The sequence below is a fragment of the Capra hircus genome, chromosome 18 (assembly GCF_001704415.2).
Source record: "Capra hircus breed San Clemente chromosome 18, ASM170441v1, whole genome shotgun sequence".
Taxonomy (NCBI): Eukaryota; Metazoa; Chordata; class Mammalia; order Artiodactyla; family Bovidae; genus Capra; species Capra hircus.
This window is the reverse complement of record NC_030825.1, coordinates 64,730,738-64,746,973: the sequence shown is the minus strand read 5'-3', so window position 1 is coordinate 64,746,973 and position 16,236 is coordinate 64,730,738. Positions and strand designations below refer to the sequence as shown.

Here is a 16,236-nt window from a genome sequence, read left to right as displayed (position 1 = left end):
GGACTCTGTGTGGCTTCCAGCGGCCGGTCTGTTCGCGCTGTCTGCGTCCTCTGCCTCCGTCTGGCGGGCTGTGTCTAGAGACTCTGTGTGGCTTCCAGCGGCCGGTCGGCTCACACTGTCTGTGTCTCTGCCTCCGTCTGGCGGCCTGTGTCTAGAGACTCTGTGTGGCTTCCAGCGGCCGGTCTGTTCGCGCTGTCTGCGTCTCCCCCTCCATCTGGCGGGCTGTGTCTCGAGACTCGTGTGTCTCTTCCAGGGTTGCTGTCGGATGGGTCAACACACACTGGTTCTCGGTGCTCTCTCATCAACTTTTCTATCTCTGAGGTATCAGTTTTTAAAATTGATTATTAATTAGTTTTGGCTGTGCTGGACTTCCCTGTGGCTCAGATGGTAAAGAATCTGCCTGCAATGGGGGAAACCTGGGTTCGATCCCTGGGTGGGGAAGATCCCCTGGAGGAGGGCAGTGCAACCCACTCCAGTATTCTCGCTTGGAGAGCCTCAGGGACAGAGGAGTCTGATAGGCTACAGTCCATGCGGTCGCAAAGACTCGGGCACGCCTGAGCGACAGAGGATGGTGTGGGTCTTCCTCGCTGCCCAGGGGCTCTCCTCCCGGTGAGCTGAGCTCAGTGAAGCTCTTCTCTTCGCTGCAGTTCCCCTGGGCTCCTCACTTTGATGGCGCGTCTCGTCGCAGGGCAGGGCTCTGGGCCCGCGGGCTCAGCATTTGCTTCCCGTGCAGGATCTTCTCGCAGCAGGGATGGAACCCGTGGCCCCTGAGTTGGTGGCTGCATTCTTATCCGGGAAGCCACCAGGGAAACCTGGTAGCAGCTCTTGTTCCTCCCGTTTCATTTCCTGTTTTATTTATTTGGGTCCCAGGTTGTTGCCTTTTGAATTTGATGTGAGGGACTGGACTCCTACACCTTAATTTCAGTGTTTCTCCCTTGGGCTTGGAAACTGATCTCTGTTACTCTGGCAGTCCACCTCTGTGCCTTTTTTGTATAAATTCTGTCGCATATATAGACACCAAACCATTCATTTCGGGGAAAGTGATTTCCGTAACCTTTTCTACTGTGAACGACCCACGTGTCCATATTCTGCGTGCACACTTGTGGCCATGCACGCATCTTCCTCTGGTTATACAACTGTGGGCCAGCGCTGTGTCTCTTCCCGTTAACTGAGAGTTGCTGTCGCCTCTCCAGATTGACCGGGGTGATGAGCACACCTGCCCGTGATGTGCTGGGATTCTTCAGTCAGCCTTGTCTCCTCCATCGTTTTCTCTTTCCCTCTCTTGCAGATGAACTAGGAGGTGGGCATCTCATTTCAGGGAACGTGGCGCATAAAGCTGAGGTGGAGACGACCCTACCTGAGGTGTAATGAGGACACATCAGTGCGCGTGGGGCCATCGGTGGGGGCTGGCTGGACCAGACTCGCTCCTGTGGGCAAGTCCGCCTGCTCCTTCCTTCCCACCCCGGCCTTGAGCGCGTTCGCCCGGGCGCCTTGAGGCTGGCCACGGAGTGCGTTTGCCCCAAAGGAGACACACAGTTCACCCTGGGCTCTGTAATAAAATTGCCTGCTGATGTTGTCTGTGTTGCTGCGGGGGTGTGTCTGGTTGTGTGAGCGGGGCTGCTCCCTTGCTGCGGTGTCTGGGCATCTGCAGCACTGGCCTCTGGCGGTGCGTGGGCTCCAGGACGTGCCGGCCTCAGGCGCTGCAGTTCACAGACTCAGTGGCTCCTTGGCGCGTGGGGTCCCCCAGGATCACGGACTGAACCTGTGTCTCCTGCACTGGCTGGCAGATTCCTCACCACCAGGGAAACCCCACATCGGGGCTCTTTACCAAACGATATATTCCAGAGCTCATTTACCAGCGTAGCCCTGACTGTCCCTTCAAACGCCTGGGGTCCCTCACACTGACAGTGTTTCTGGAGAAACTGCACCGGGTGTCCTCTGACGAGGAGAGAGGGGTGTGAGGGGTCCAGACGGGGGCTCAGGGAAGAGTTTAGGATCCAACTGTTCCAAACGAGGCCCCACTTTCACCCATTTATTCAGTTACTTATACGACGTTCTGTTTCTGAGAAGGGATGGAGGTCATTGCTCACACCAGAGATGGAGGGCGTGAACAATGAGGCTCACGTCCTCCATGAGAGTGGGCAGAGCCTGCGGGCGTGCAGGGTGAGGACCCGCCCCTGCCATGTGGGATGTGCCTCAGGCCGTGGGTGAGCAGAGATGGGAGTCGGGCGTCCTCCCCGGCAGGGAGGGGGGCCCCGGAGAGCAGAGGCCAAGCCCCCAGCCCCCCTCCTCCCGCCCCGCTGTGCACATCTCTCCTGGGCTCAGAGGCTCTTCCCAAAGGTTGGGGATGTGCTCCAGGTGGTGCAGGGTCCCTGTGCTCAGCTCCTTTCCCGCCTCTCGGGCTCCTCCGTGGTCATGCCGAGCCTGGCAGAGCAGGATCCCGAGGAGCAGCAGGACGGAGGCTGCGAGGCCCATTCGGGTGAGATTCTGCACCGTGTAGTCTGGGGTGAGGGCACACAGGTCAGCCCGGCCCCGTCACCCGGAACTGGGGTTTGCGCCCAGGGCACCCGCCTCTCGGGAGAGGACATGGCCCCAAGTACAGCCCCTGACGGGGATGCTGTTCATCCCCACTCACGGCTCTGACCGTGGTGATGGGAGAGGGTGTCAGCGGGGCCTGACGGTCCTGAAGGGAGGCTGGGGGTGGGCCGTGTCTTCCTCGGGAGCCTCGCGGGGCCTCTCTTACTGCATCAGACGTTTCTGCTCAGGACCCTGAGCTGCAGCAGCTCAGACAGCACAGGGTGGGCCCGCCCCGAGTGGTGGTCTGAGGGGTCCTGGGGTGGGACCCACCATGGCTCCTACGGACCCACCACTGCCCCCCACTAGCGCTCGCTCAGCCCTCTGCGTCTGCCGGCTTAACTCTGCCTGGGGCAGGGGGCGATCCCTGCAGCCTCCAGGGGCAGAATGAGGGGGCAGGGCGTGTCCTCTCCGGGGCTGGTGCTTCCTGTCACGCAGCTTTCACATCAGCGTCCCCACAGGAAGGGGAACAGCCTCTTCTTGAGAGCCTGGCGTTGTCCCCATGACAGTCCCAGTGTGTTCCTGAGACGCCCCTGCCAGTAGAGGGCATCCGGGACACGGCCTTCCCTCTGCGAGCTCGCTTCAGTGTCTGCTTCCTCCTCCGCCCGCCCATCAGCAGGTCTCCGTGGGGTCCTCAGCGTGGACGGGGTCACCAGGCCCTGGAGATGCTCTCTCCCTGATGGAGAACGGATGCTCCAGTAAACGCGTGCCCGCTGCTCCTGTCCCTGGGGTGGCGGTGCCCTTTCTCTGACCTGAGGTTCCTCCTTTGCATGTTGGAGCTGCGGGCTCCTGCTGCTGTCATCACGGTGAATTTCCAGACAAGGTGACGGCGGGAGAGGGTGGCCTGAAGGGCTGCAGGCTGAGACTGCACCGAAGGGGGTGAGCGTGGTGCCCACCCAGGGCCTCCTCTGCTCGTAACGCTGAGACGTGCTTGGAGCGTGTTTCTGAAGCACGTAGCCACAGACACGGGCAGAAAGACAGTTCCGCAAATGGAGAGGGAACCACAGCAAAGCCCGAGAGGTAGGCGGTGTGGCCCCCGGCGGCGGGGATCGTCTCGGGGTCAGAGGCAGAGGTTTCCCTGTGTGCACACAGACAGGCACCCATCCTCACAGAAGAATAAAGGGAGGCTAGCATGTGGGTTATTTTGAAGAGGAACAGGCAGTTACTGGAAAGAGTTGGAAATTTCCGACTTGAACAATCCAGTAAAGTCAACACGTTAAAAAAGGCGTGCAGTGGAGCGGACAGCTGAGCGGCCACATGTGAAATCGGAGTTTAGCACTGAGGAGATGTTCCAGAATGCAGCAGAGAGAGCAGACAGGGAGAGGCAGCAGGGGCGGGGCTGTGCTGAGGGCCAGGGTGGCACCTGCCGTAAGTGTCAGAGGGGAAGACGCTCAGGACAGACAGCAACAGCTGAGCAATAAATAACAGAGGCTCCTTTACTGACGAGAACCGGCCTGCGAAGGGCTGGGACTCACGAATGTGCACGAGACACCCGAGGGCCGCCCTGCCGGGCCCCTGGCTGAGACTCGGCGCTCCCTACTTAGGGCTAGGGTTCGATCACTGGCCAGGGATCCAGACAGGGCGCACTTCAGCTAAAGACCCCACTGCAACGGAGAGCCTGTGTGTGGCAGCTACGGCAACAAATAGGTTAGTTAACTGCACAGTAAAGAGAGTACCATCCGTATCTTGACGTTTCATAGTAGACTGAGAAACTGAAGGTTCAATTAAAAAAGTGTTTCGTACTGAAGTGCACAATTTGAAACAGTTCATTGTATTTTAAGTAAATTTCAACTGAAAAAAAAAAAATCAAGGTGGACTGGACTGAGGCCCTAAAAATGTCCTGAAACTACTTCCTGTAGAAAACGCAGATTACCATCAAGAGAATGACCAGCCCACTGGGAGCAGACTTCCCCCTACCAAAAGGGGGCGCTAAAGGCTATTGGAGCAGTGTCGTCAGGGAATTTACCAGGAAGAGTTCCCCCTGAGTCGGAGCACTTGCAAGGGGCGGAAGTGAGAGCTTCATGCAGAACACTCACCAGCTTCCAGGAGGTTCGGCACCGCCTCGCGCTGTGGGCTGTGCCTCAGCCTCAACCCCCCAGGTCCTGAGAGAGGAGGTGGGCTCTGGGGGCATGGATCCCTTAACCTTGACAAGGGTTTTCCTCTCCTAGTACTTGAGTTACAGGCTGGATTCAAAATAGGAAGTGTTCTCAGGTAACTTGATAAAAAGAGAATGAGCGTGAAAGAGGCATTTCCAGAGGCGCAAGTTCTTAGATGCTGTTTTCGCGCGGAAAGGAATACTAAGAGATGGCAGAGAGACAGTGAGATGCCACAGAGAGGAGCGCATGGCCGAAAACGAGCTTTGGAAAAGTACACAGACACACAGTTGCACGCACAGACACACCCACACGCGTGCATGGAGGGAGACGTGCGCATGCCCGCACACGTGTATATGAGTGCCCAGAGTTCAGGTGCAGCAGCTAGAACACTGTCCTTTCGAAAGGAGGAGGAGAATGCATACGTGTTCAGAAATGAAAATGTAAATATGCGTTTTAAGCTCGGGAGCAAGTGCCTAAAATCAGGAATGGAATAACTCCCAACGTGCCTGGTGTAATGAAATGAAACAAAACCTTTTCAGCTTTACTGAGGTATAATTGACAAAAATTGTCTCTGTTTCTCATGCACAGCTTGACGTTCTGACTTCCGTGTACGCTGTGAAAAGAGCACAAATTGGTTGCGGGTCTGGTGGGGACACTTCCGGGCTACCCTCTGAGGAGGTTTGAGTCTACAGTGGAGTACGGGCAGCTCTAGTCTCATCGCCGCACGTCAGGTCTCCAGAAGTCACTCGTCGGCGGCCCTGAAACTTTGTTCCCCGTGACCAGCACCTCCGCGTTATCCCCGCTCCCAGCCTCTGGGGACTGCGTTCTCCTGCTTCTCTGAGTCTGTTTTAGATTCCACAGGCCAGTGAGCTCCTGCTGCGTTTGCCTGTCTGTGTCTGGCTTGCTTCACTCGGCATAATGTCCTCCAGCTTCACCCATGTTGTCTCAAAAGGCGGGGTTCCCTTTTTTAAAGGCTGGATAGACTCCATTGTGTGTGTGAGTGTGTGAGTGTGTGAATGTGTGTGTCAGTGTGTATGAGTGTGTGTGTGAATATGTGTGTGTGATTGTGAGTGTGTGTGAATGTGTGTGTGTGAATGTGTGTGTGTGAGTGTGTGTGAATGTGTGTGTATGGGTGTGTGAGTGTGAGTATGTGTGAGTGTGTGTGAGAGTGTGTGTATGAGTGTGTGTGAATGTGAGTGTGTGTGTATGGGTGTGTGTGTATGTGTGAGTGTGAGTGTGTGTGAGTGTGTGTGTATGTGTGTGAGTGTGAGTGTGTGAATGTGTGTCAGTGTGTGTGAGTGTGTGTGAATATGTGTGTGTGATTGTGAGTGTGTGTGAGTGTGTGTGTGAATGTGTGTGAGTGTGTGTGTATGTGTGTCTGTGTGTGTGTTTGTGTGTGTGTGGATGTGTGTGTGTGAATGTGTGTGTGTAAATGTGTGTGAGTGTGTGAATGTGTGTGTGAGTGTGTGTGAGTGTGAGTGTGTGTGTGTGACTGTGTGTGTGGGTGAGTGTGTCTGGCATTTCCTTTGTGCATTTATTTGTTGGCAGACATCCAGGTTTTCGCCGTATCCTGCTACTGGGAACATCGCTGCAGAACTCAGGAGTGCAGACACGTCTGTGAGCTCCTGGCCTCCTCTTTGGATACATACCAGGAGTGGAATTGCTGGGTCATGCGGTGGGTGGTTCTGTGTTTAGTTGTTTGAGGAAACTCCATGCGGTTTCCGCAGTGGCCGCACCGGTTGCCTTTCCAACGACCTTGCACAAGGCTCTCTTCCCTCCGCATTTCGGCAGCAGCTGTCTTTTTCCTGGCAGCCGAGTGTCTGTAACACGTGCAGTGACATCTCCTGGCTCTGGGGTGTGCTCCCCTCAGGTGGATGCTGAGCCCCTTTCCATGTCTGTTTGGTCATTTGGGTGTCGTCTTTTGAGAGATTCCTGTTCAGGTCCTGTGCCCATGGAAAAGCCGGGTTGGTGTTACTTTGCGTTGAGCTGTGTGAGCGCCTTGTATATTGGAGCAGTAGACCCTTATCAGATGTGTGGTTTGCAGGCATCTCCCGTTGCACCCACTGCCTCTCCTGTGACGGTTTCCTCTGTTGTGAAGGTTTTATTTACCGGACCCCGCTGGTCTGGTTCCGTCTCTGCTGCCTGTGCTTTTGGCGTCATATCCAAAGAAACCTTGTCCTCACCCGTGTCACGATGCCCCCGCTGTGTCCTCTTGTTCCTTCATGGTTTCAGGCCCTGTGTTTAAGTCTGTGCTGCGTTTTGAGATGATTTCACATATAGTGTGAGCTGCAGGTCACGCTTCCCCCTCCTGCCTGCTGCCATCCGGCTCTTCCAGCACCGGTTATGGAAGGGACTGTCCTTTCCGATTCTGTGCTCTGGGCACCTTGCGGAAGGTCAGTTCACTGAGCTGCTTCAGGGCAGTTATTTTCCATAGTAAGGGAGCTCGTAGATCTCCTGTGTTCCTGCAGTTTCTCTGCCGCCCTGGGCGGAGCCACGGTTCCCGGTTCTTGGTGTTTCTTGTGGCCCTGCTTTGCTGTCTGTGCGCCAGGAGAAGCAGCCTCCTCCTCTCGGATTTATGGTGGGTTTTTGCCTCCAGCCCAGTTGGAGATTCTGGAGCCTTGGAGACGTGCTCTGTGACGTGAGGCTCCCCTGCCCTCCCGTCGGGGAGACGATGATGTGCTCCCGCCCCGTTGTGCCCCTGCCCTGCGGGAGAAGTCTCAGGACCCCATCCTCCTCTAACCTCCGAGAGACAGAGCCCCGTCCCTTGTCTTCCTGCTTTGCGGCCCCAAGTGTGTCTGCGGCCTGGTGCTCTTGTGAGCTGAGCAGCGAGGTGGTCTCTGAGGCAGCGGCCCGGAGCCTGGGGACGTGGCGTGGCTGCACCCACTGTTCTCCTGGGGAGGAGAGGGCCTGGGCCCAAGGAGGCCTCTCAGCGCTGAGCTGTGCCAGCTTGCGGGAGGGGAGACAGGGAAACAGAACCTGCTCCACTTATCCTTTCGAAGTTGGTTCTTCTCCGTTTCCTGCTCATGGAGGTGTTGCAGCTCACTAGCTGGATTCTTCAGTTTGCATACAGGTCATTTGGCCCCAATAATCCCAGTTTATCAGTCAAGTAATAGTCTAGTCAAGGCTATGGTTTTTCCGTAGTCATGTATGGATGTGAGAGTTGGACTGTGAAGAAGGCTGAGCGCTGAAGAATGGATGCTTTTGAACTGTGGTGTTGGAGAAGACTCTTGAGAGTCCCTTGGACTGCAAGGAGATCCAACCAGTCCACTCTGAAGGAGATCAGCCCTGGGATTTCTTTGGAAGGAATGATGCTAAAGCTGAAACTCCAGTACCTTGGCCACCTCATGCAAAGAGCTGACACCTTGGAAAAGACTCTGATGCCGGGAGGGATTGGGGGCAGGAGGAGAAGGGGACGACCGAGGATGAGATGGCTGGATGGAATCACGGACTTGATGGACACGAGTCTGAGTGAACTCCGGGAGATGGTGATGGACAGGGAGGCCTGGCGTGCTGCGATTCATGGGGTCACAAAGAGTCGGACATGACTGAATGACTGAACTGAACTGAACCGATCAGTGCTTCTATGTAAGCTGAGGGCTGGGACTTCCCGATCTGCCATCTTGCCTAAAGCGCTGATTAAAGTTTCTGAAGTGTGTCATAGTGAGGCCAGGAATGGAGAAGAGAAACGATAGCTAACTAGTGTATGGGCTCAGGTGCTGCAGCCGTGTCCGACGCTCTGCGCCCCACGGCCTGTAGCCCGCCAGGCTCCTCCCCCACGGGATTCTCCAGGCAGGAATTCTGGAGGGGTGGCCATGCCCTCCTCAGGGGATCTTCCCGGCCCAGGGATGGACCCAAGTCTCTTACGTCTCCTGCCCTGGCAGGCGGGTTCTTCACCACGGGTGCTACTGGGAAGCCCTGATAGTCCACACACACAGGGGAACCGAGAAGGGTGAGCAGGTACCTGGCGCCGTTCTCAAATGAGAGAAACAGAGTGATTGTAGGCTGCACTTGGGCTTCCCAGGTGGCTCAGGGGTGAAGAATCTGCCTGCCAGCGCAGGAGGTGTAGAGACTCGCGTTCGATCCCGGGGTGGGGAAGATCCCCTGGAGAAGGAAATGGAAACCCGCCTCAGTATTCTTGCCTGGAGAATCCATGGACAGAGGAGCCTGGCGGGCTACTGTCTGTGGAGTCACACAGAGTTGGACACGACTGAGCGTGAGCGCACACACACACACACACACACACACACACGAAGAGGGTGCAGACCCAGACAACACGCCTCCCCACTCCACAGACCAGGGTGCCCCCTCCCCGGTTCCGACAGTCCGTGTGTGCCGTCTTCAGGGTTTTGAAAATGGAGTATCACGTCATCCGCGTACAGCGACAGTTTTCCCTCCTTCCTGCCGCCAAGTTGAATCCTTTTTCTTCTTGTCTGATTGCTGTGCCTAGGGCTTCCACTGGTATGTTGAACGCCTATGGTGAGGGTGGGCGTCCTTGTCTTGTCCCAGAGTTTGAGAGGCTTTCAGCTTTTTACCTTCGAGTGCTGTGCTGACTGTGTGCTTGTCATGAATCGGTTTTATTACGTTGGGCTGTCCTCCGCCTGTACTCAGTTAGGGGAGACTTTTTATGATGAACGCATGTTGAGTTTTATCAGCGCTTTCTCTGAGCCTGTGAAGACGAGCGTGGTGTTTTGTCTTTTCTCCTGTTGATGTGGTGAGTCACACTGATCGATTTGCATATGTTAAATTTTCCTTGTGACCCTGGATGAATGTGAGTTGATCATGGTGTGTGATTCTTTTTGTGTGTTGTTGACTTCGGCTAGCTAATATTTTGTTGCGTGTTTTGCACGTCAGTTCCTAAAGCGCTCTGCTCTGTGCCTTTTTTCTTCCGGCTGTGACTTTGTCTGGTTTAGGTAGCGGGTGGCGGTGGCTCATAGAGAGACTGTGGGAGTGTTTCCTGCACGTCTGTCCCCAAAGCGCTCTGCTCTGTGCCTTTTCTCTTCTGGGTGTGTCTGTGTCTGGTTTCGGTAGCGGGTGGCGGTGGCTCATAGAGAGACTGTGGGAGTGTTTCCTCCTCTTCAGCCTCCTGGAAGGGTTTGAAGAGGGTCACATAAGTTGCTCTTTGTCAGTTTGGTAGCGGTCCTCCACGAAGCCGTCCAGTTCTGGCCTTTTGTCTGCGTGGAGATTTCACTGGTCTCGTTCCGGACTCTGTGTGGCTTCCAGCGGCCGGTCTGTTCGCGCTGTCTGCGTCCTCTGCCTCCGTCTGGCGGGCTGTGTCTAGAGACTCTGTGGCTTCCAGCGGCCGGTCTGTTCACACAGTCTGCGTCTCTGCCTCCGTCTGGTGGTTTGCGTCTAGAGACTCTGTGTGGCTTCCAGCGGCCGGTCTGTTCGCGCTATCTGCGTCTCCCCCTCCATCTGGCGGGCTGTGTCTCGAGACTCGTGTGTCTCTTCCAGGGTTGCTGTCGGATGGGTCAACACACACTGGTTCTCGGTGCTCTCTCATCAACTTTTCTATCTCTGAGGTATCAGTTTTTAAAATTGATTATTAATTAGTTTTGGCTGTGCTGGACTTCCCTGTGGCTCAGATGGTAAAGAATCTGCCTGCAATGGGGGAAACCTGGGTTCGATCCCTGGGTGGGGAAGATCCCCTGGAGGAGGGCAGTGCAACCCACTCCAGTATTCTCGCTTGGAGAGCCTCAGGGACAGAGGAGTCTGATAGGCTACAGTCCATGCGGTCGCAAAGACTCGGGCACATCTGAGCTACAGAGGATGGTGTGGGTCTTCCTCGCTGCCCAGGGGCTCTCCTCCCGGTGAGCTGAGCTCAGTGAAGCTCTTCTCTTCGCTGCAGTTCCCCTGGGCTCCTCACTTTGATGGCGCGTCTCGTCGCAGGGCAGGGCTCTGGGCCCGCGGGCTCAGCATTTGCTTCCCGTGCAGGATCTTCTCGCAGCAGGGATGGAACCCGTGGCCCCTGAGTTGGTGGCTGCATTCTTATCCGGGAAGCCACCAGGGAAACCTGGTAGCAGCTCTTGTTCCCCCCGTTTCATTTCCTGTTTTATTTATTTGGGCCCCAGGTTGTTGCCTTTTGAATTTGATGTGAGGGACTGGACTCCTACAGCTTAATCTCAGTGTTTCTCCCTTGGGCTTGGAAACTGATCTCTGTTACTCTGGCAGTCCACCTCTGTGCCTTTTTTGTATAAATTCTGTCGCATATATAGACACCAAACCATTCATTTTGGGGAAAGTGATTTCCGTAACCTTTTCTACTGTGAACGACCCACGTGTCCATATTCTGCGTGCACACTTGTGGCCATGCACGCATCTTCCTCTGGTTATACAACTGTGGGCCAGTGCTGTGTCTCTTCCCGTTAACTGAGAGTTGCTGTCGCCTCTCCAGATTGACCGGGGTGATGAGCACACCTGCCCGTGATGTGCTGGGATTCTTCAGTCAGCCTTGTCTCCTCCATCGTTTTCTCTTTCCCTCTCTTGCAGATGAACTAGGAGGTGGGCATCTCATTTCAGGGAACGTGGCGCATAAAGCTGAGGTGGAGACGACCCTACCTGAGGTGTAATGAGGACACATCAGTGCGCGTGGGGCCATCGGTGGGGGCTGGCTGGACCAGACTCGCTCCTGTGGGCAAGTCTGCCTGCTCCTTCCTTCACACCCCAGCCTTGAGCGCGTTCACCCGGGCTCCTGAGGCTGGCCACAGAGCGCGTTTGCCCCAAAGGAGACACACAGTTCACCCTGGGCTCTGTAAGCATTTATTGCCAGCTGATGTTGTCTGTGTTGCTGCGGGGGTGTGTCTGGTTGTGTGAGCGGGGCTGCTCCCTCGCTGCGGTGTCTGGGCATCTGCAGCACTGGACTCTGGCGGTGCGCGGGCTCCAGGACGTGCCGGCCTCAGGCGCTGCAGTTCACGGACTCAGTGGCTCCTTGGCGCGTGGGGTCCCCCAGGATCACGGACTGAACCTGTGTCTCCTGCACTGGCTGGCAGCTTCTTCACCACCAGGGAAACCCCACATCGGGGCTCTTTACAAAACGATATATTCCAGAGCTCGTTTACCAGCATAGCCCTGACTGCAACTTCAAACGCCTGGGTTCCCTCACACTGACAGTGTTTCTGGAGAAACTGCACCGGGTGTCCTCTGACGAGGAGAGAGGGGTGTGAGGGGTACAGAGGAGGGCTCAGGGAAGAGTTTAGGATCCAACTGTTCCAAACGAGGCCCCACTTTCACCCATTCATTCAGTTACTTATACGACGTTCTGTTTCTGAGAAGGGATGGAGGTCATTGCTCACACCAGAGATGGAGGGCGTGAACAATGAGGCTCACGTCCTCCATGAGAGTGGACAGAGCCTGCGGGCGTGCAGGGTGAGGACCCTGCATGTGGGATGCGCCTCGGGCCGGGGGTGAGCGGAGACGGGAGTCAGGGCGTCCTCCTTGGGAGGGAGGGGGCCCCGGTGAGCAAAAGCCGAGCCCCCCGCCCCCCTCCTCTCACCCCGGGGCCGTCTCTCCTCCGGGGTCAGAGGCTCCTCCGAAGCTCCGGGGCTGGAAGCTCATGTCCCGGGCGGCGATGCTCCGGGCGTTGAGGGCCCCCGTGCTCAGCTCCGGGCGCGTCTCGGGCTCCTTCGCGGTCGTGCCGTGCCTGGCACAGCAGGATCCCGAGGAGCAGCAGGACCAAGGCCGCGAGGCCCATGCGGGTGAGATTCTGCACCGTGTAGTCTGGGGTGAGGGCACACAGGTCAGCCCGGCCCCGTCACCCGGAGCTTGGGAGTGAGCCCAGGGCACCCGCCTCCCGGGAGAGGACGTGGCCCCAAGCCCAGCCCCTGGCGGGGATGGTGTCCTCGTTCCCACTCATGGGTCTGACAGCGGTGATGGGGGAGGGTGTCAGCGGGGCCTGAGGGTCCTGAAGGGAGGCTGTGGGTGGGCCGTGTCCTCCTCGAGAGCCTCCTGGGGCCTCTGTATCTTCCTGTCTCAGAAGTTCCTGCTCAAGACCCTGAGCTGCTGGAGCTCAGACAGCACAGGTCTGCGGGGTGAGCGGTGGTCTGCGGGGTCCAGGGTTGGGCCAGGGCCCGCTCCTGAGCAGTGGTCTGTGGGGTCCAGGGGTTGGGCCAGGGCCTGGCCCTGAGTGGTGGTCTGTGGGGTCCGGGGTTGGGCCAGGGCCCGGCCCTGAGTGGTGGTCTGTGGGGTCCGGGGTTGGGCGAGGGCCCGCCCCTGAGTGGTGGTCTGTGGGGTCCAGGGGTTGGGCCAGGGCCCGGCCCTGAGTGGTGGTCTGTGGGGTCCGGGGTTGGGCGAGGGCCCGCCCCTGAGTGGTGGTCTGTGGGGTCCAGGGGTTGGGCCAGGGCCCGGCCCTGAGTGGTGGTCTGTGGGGTCCGGGGTTGGGCGAGGGCCCGCCCCTGAGTGGTGGTCTGTGGGGTCCAGGGGTTGGGCCAGGGCCCGGCCCTGAGTGGTGGTCTGTGGGGTCCGGGGTTGGGCGAGGGCCCGCCCCTGAGCGGTGGTCTGCGGGGTCCCAGTGTGAGACCCAACCGTGGCTCTCTCGGACCCACCACTGCCCCCTACAGGCGCTCACTCAGCCCTCTACGTCTGCAGCTTGGCTCTGCCTGGGGGAGGGGGCGATCCCTGCAGCCTCCGGGGGCAGAATGGGGTGGGGCGGGCCTGCTCCTCCACAGACTGACCTCCATCCAGCAGCCTCAGGCCCCTGCAGCCTGTGGCTCCCATGCTATCTCTGCCCGACTCCCCGCCAGCCCTTGACGATCTGAGGGGTATTGTCCCCACAGAGAATCTCAGCCCCCTGGGCTGGGCTGTCTCCCCTGAGCACAGAGCCCTGAGACTCCCCAGGTTTAGGTCTGGGTCTGTGGCTGAGCCCAGGAAGGGGTGCGCCGGGCTGACCGGGGTCCCCACCTCATTCCCTTCTGCCCTGTGGCCCTGTGGCCTCCCCGAGACCCTCACACGGCCCACCTGCCCCTCCAGGACCCCAGTGCAGGAGGAAGGGTGGGGCGCAGGCTCTGAGGCCCCTCCTTCAAGGAGCCCCTCCCTCAGCACCCCCTCCTCCATGACCGCCCTGCGCTCCCAGGGCACAGAGCCCCGAGCTGCTGAGTCAGAAGGACAGACTGGGCCTCACCTGAGACCACGAGGGCCAGGGGCTCACTGGGCTGGGACAGCAGGTAGGGGTCTGTGCTGAGTGAGCGGTAGCACCTGTAGGTGCCCCTGTGGGCTGAGGTCACAGGGCTCAAGGAGAACTCGGCCTGGTACCGCCCGTCTTGGTCCTGGGAGCGCAGACGCAGGGGGTGATGGGCTGCCCCCTCCTTGGACAGAAGGAAAGTGTCCGTCCTGTCTCCTGACTGACACAGCAGAGTCACGGTCTCTCCCGGAGCCACCGAGGGGCCCGGCTGCACCAAGAGGGAGGGGCTGTCTCTGAGCCATCCTGCAGAGGGGAAGGGGGTGCGGGCGCTGGGCCAGTTCTGAGCGAGACTCTGCAGGCCTCTCTGGCCCCTCAGCGCTGTCTCTGTTTCTCCGAGTCTGTCCCCTCCCTCACCCCATCTCTCTGTCCCTCCCTGGGACCCCTCCCCCTGGACCCAGCATCACCCCTGGGGCCCCAGGTGGGTCCGCGACTGACCTGCTGGCCCCTCACCTGCCACCAGCAGCTCCAGGGGCTCGCTGGGGGCCGACCACTCAGAGGAGAGGCTGTGTCCACCGTAGCATCTGTACCGGCCCCCGTGGATGGTGCCCACGGGTCCCAGGGGGAAGTCGGCCTGAGAGAGCCCTCCATGGGGCCTCCGGGCAGGGCGCTGGGGGAGATCCTGTCCCCCCTCCTTGGACAGAGCGAATCTGGTGTAGCCGACGTCAGAGCGACACTGGAGGGTCAGGTTCTGTCCAGAGGTGACGACGGGGCCCTGCGGGGTCAGGAGGGAGGGCTTCCCAGACAGCCCTGGGGAGAGACACGCCCTAGGTTGTTGGGATGGCTTCCCCTGTGGATCCCCCTCTCCCGGCCCGGCCCCAGGCCCCACCGTCTCACAGGGGCTCCCCTGGGAGCAGAACTCAGTACGTTGTCTTGTCTGCAGAAATGTATGCGGTCAGGACGGGACTTCCTCACCTGAGACCAGGAGCTCCAGGGGGTCGCTGGGGGCCGACCACAACCAGGGAGTTTCCCTGTAAAAGTTGTAGCATCTGAACGTCCACCCGTGTCCGGGGGTCACGGGGCCCACTGGGAACAGGGCCTGGGTCTGCCCGTCGGGGCGTCGCTCTCCATCCAGGGTCCAAGAGAACGCATCTTCTCCTTCCTTGGTCAGGTGGAATCTGTTAAATCCCCGACGAGAGCCACACTGGAGGGTCACGTTCCCTCCCAAGGTCACCACAGGGCTCGGCAGGGCTGAGAGGCTGGGTTTGTCATTGGATCCTAGGAGAGAAGGAGGCAGCTGGTTCTCTGGGGCTCCCCCCTCACCCCTCTAGGGCTGGGTGGGAGAGGAACACCCCCTGAGAGCAGACCCCCTCCCGAGGGCAGAGCCCGATGCCCCCGAGTGTCCCTCACCTGTCACCACCAGGTCCAGGCGGGCACTGGGCTCTGACCAGCCAGTGGGGGTTCTGTAGTAGCACCAATAGCTCCCTGCATGGGCCTGTCCCATGTGTTGGATGGAGAACCTGGCCTTGTCCCCGGGCCCCGGGGGTTTCTGTCTGTCCCAGAAGGCTTTGCTTCCCTCTTTATCCAGATGGAACTCCTGGGCCCCCAGAGTCCCCCGGCACCAGATGGTCACGGGGCTCCCCAAGGGGACCTGAGAGCCCGGCTCAGCCCAGATGGTGGGTTTGGGGAGGGTCCCTGGAAGGAAATCAGAGGCAGGCTCACCAGGTGTCCCCACCCACACAGGCCTCGGCTCTCAGCCCAGACCTACCAGACACTGCCTCCGTGAGCCCCGAGCTGCCCTCCCCTTGCCGGCGGCCTGGGGGAGACCCTTGTCGCCAGGGGAGGAGGGAGCTGGGCCCTGGGACAGACTCACCGGCCTGCACCTGGGTCCTCAGGCCCACACTCAGCCCTGGAAGAGAGCGCCCTGTGAGAGGTGTGCCTTCAGCCCTGAGCAGCGCCTCTCCTCCCCGGGAGCCTCGGGGCCCTGGGGTCCCCTGACGGAGCAGGCTGGCTGGGGGGTCCCTCCAGACCAGGGCTCCCCTGCCCCTCCCATCTCACCGAGGCAGAGCAGGGCGGGGAGCGTGGGGGCCATGGCGTCTCCTCCCTGCGGTCCAGGCTGTGAGGATGGAGGAGACCTGGGTGCCCTCCGGACAGACAGACCACAGGGTGTGTCCTCTCCGGGGCTGGAGCTTCACGTCATATCAGCAACCCACAGGAAGGGGAACCGCCTCTTCATGAGAACCTGTTCTCGTTCCTGTGACAGTCCCAGTGTGTTCCTGAGATGCCCGTTTCAGGCGTGGACAAGCAGGCCATGTCCTTCCCTCTGAGGGCCTCACCTCAGGGTCTGCTTCCTCCTATGCCTGTACATCAGAAGGTCTCCAGGGGTCCTCACCGTGGACGGGTCACCTGGCCCTGGAGATGCTTCGGGGAGGATGCCAGCCCCCGCTGCCCTGCAGG

The 16,236-nt window shown here is 59.0% G+C and overlaps 1 protein-coding gene across 1 annotated transcript; it reads right to left on the bottom strand.

Annotated features, from left to right (window-relative positions):
- LOC102172431 (leukocyte immunoglobulin-like receptor subfamily A member 6) lies at positions 1,568 to 15,947 on the bottom strand. The gene is made up of 7 exons (XM_018063448.1): positions 15,838 to 15,947; positions 15,653 to 15,688; positions 15,190 to 15,474; positions 14,755 to 15,057; positions 14,293 to 14,589; positions 13,783 to 14,085; positions 1,568 to 2,501 (listed from the first exon to the last, which is right to left on the bottom strand). Exons 1-7 carry the CDS (start codon positions 15,869 to 15,871, stop codon positions 2,197 to 2,199), a joined length of 1,563 nt encoding a protein of 520 aa, XP_017918937.1. The 5' UTR covers positions 15,872 to 15,947; the 3' UTR covers positions 1,568 to 2,196.

Coding starts and splice junctions, on each gene's coding strand:
- LOC102172431 (XM_018063448.1), bottom strand. CDS start 15,871: ATGGCCCCCACGCTCCCCGCCCTGCTCTGCCTCG. Junction 15,689..15,837: donor CCCCGCCCTGCTCTGCCTCG/GTGAGATGGGAG, acceptor GCTCTCTTCCAG/GGCTGAGTGTGGGCCTGAGG. Junction 2,502..13,782: donor CCTGGCCCTCGTGGTCTCAG/GTGAGGCCCAGT, acceptor CCCTCACCCCAG/ACTACACGGTGCAGAATCTC.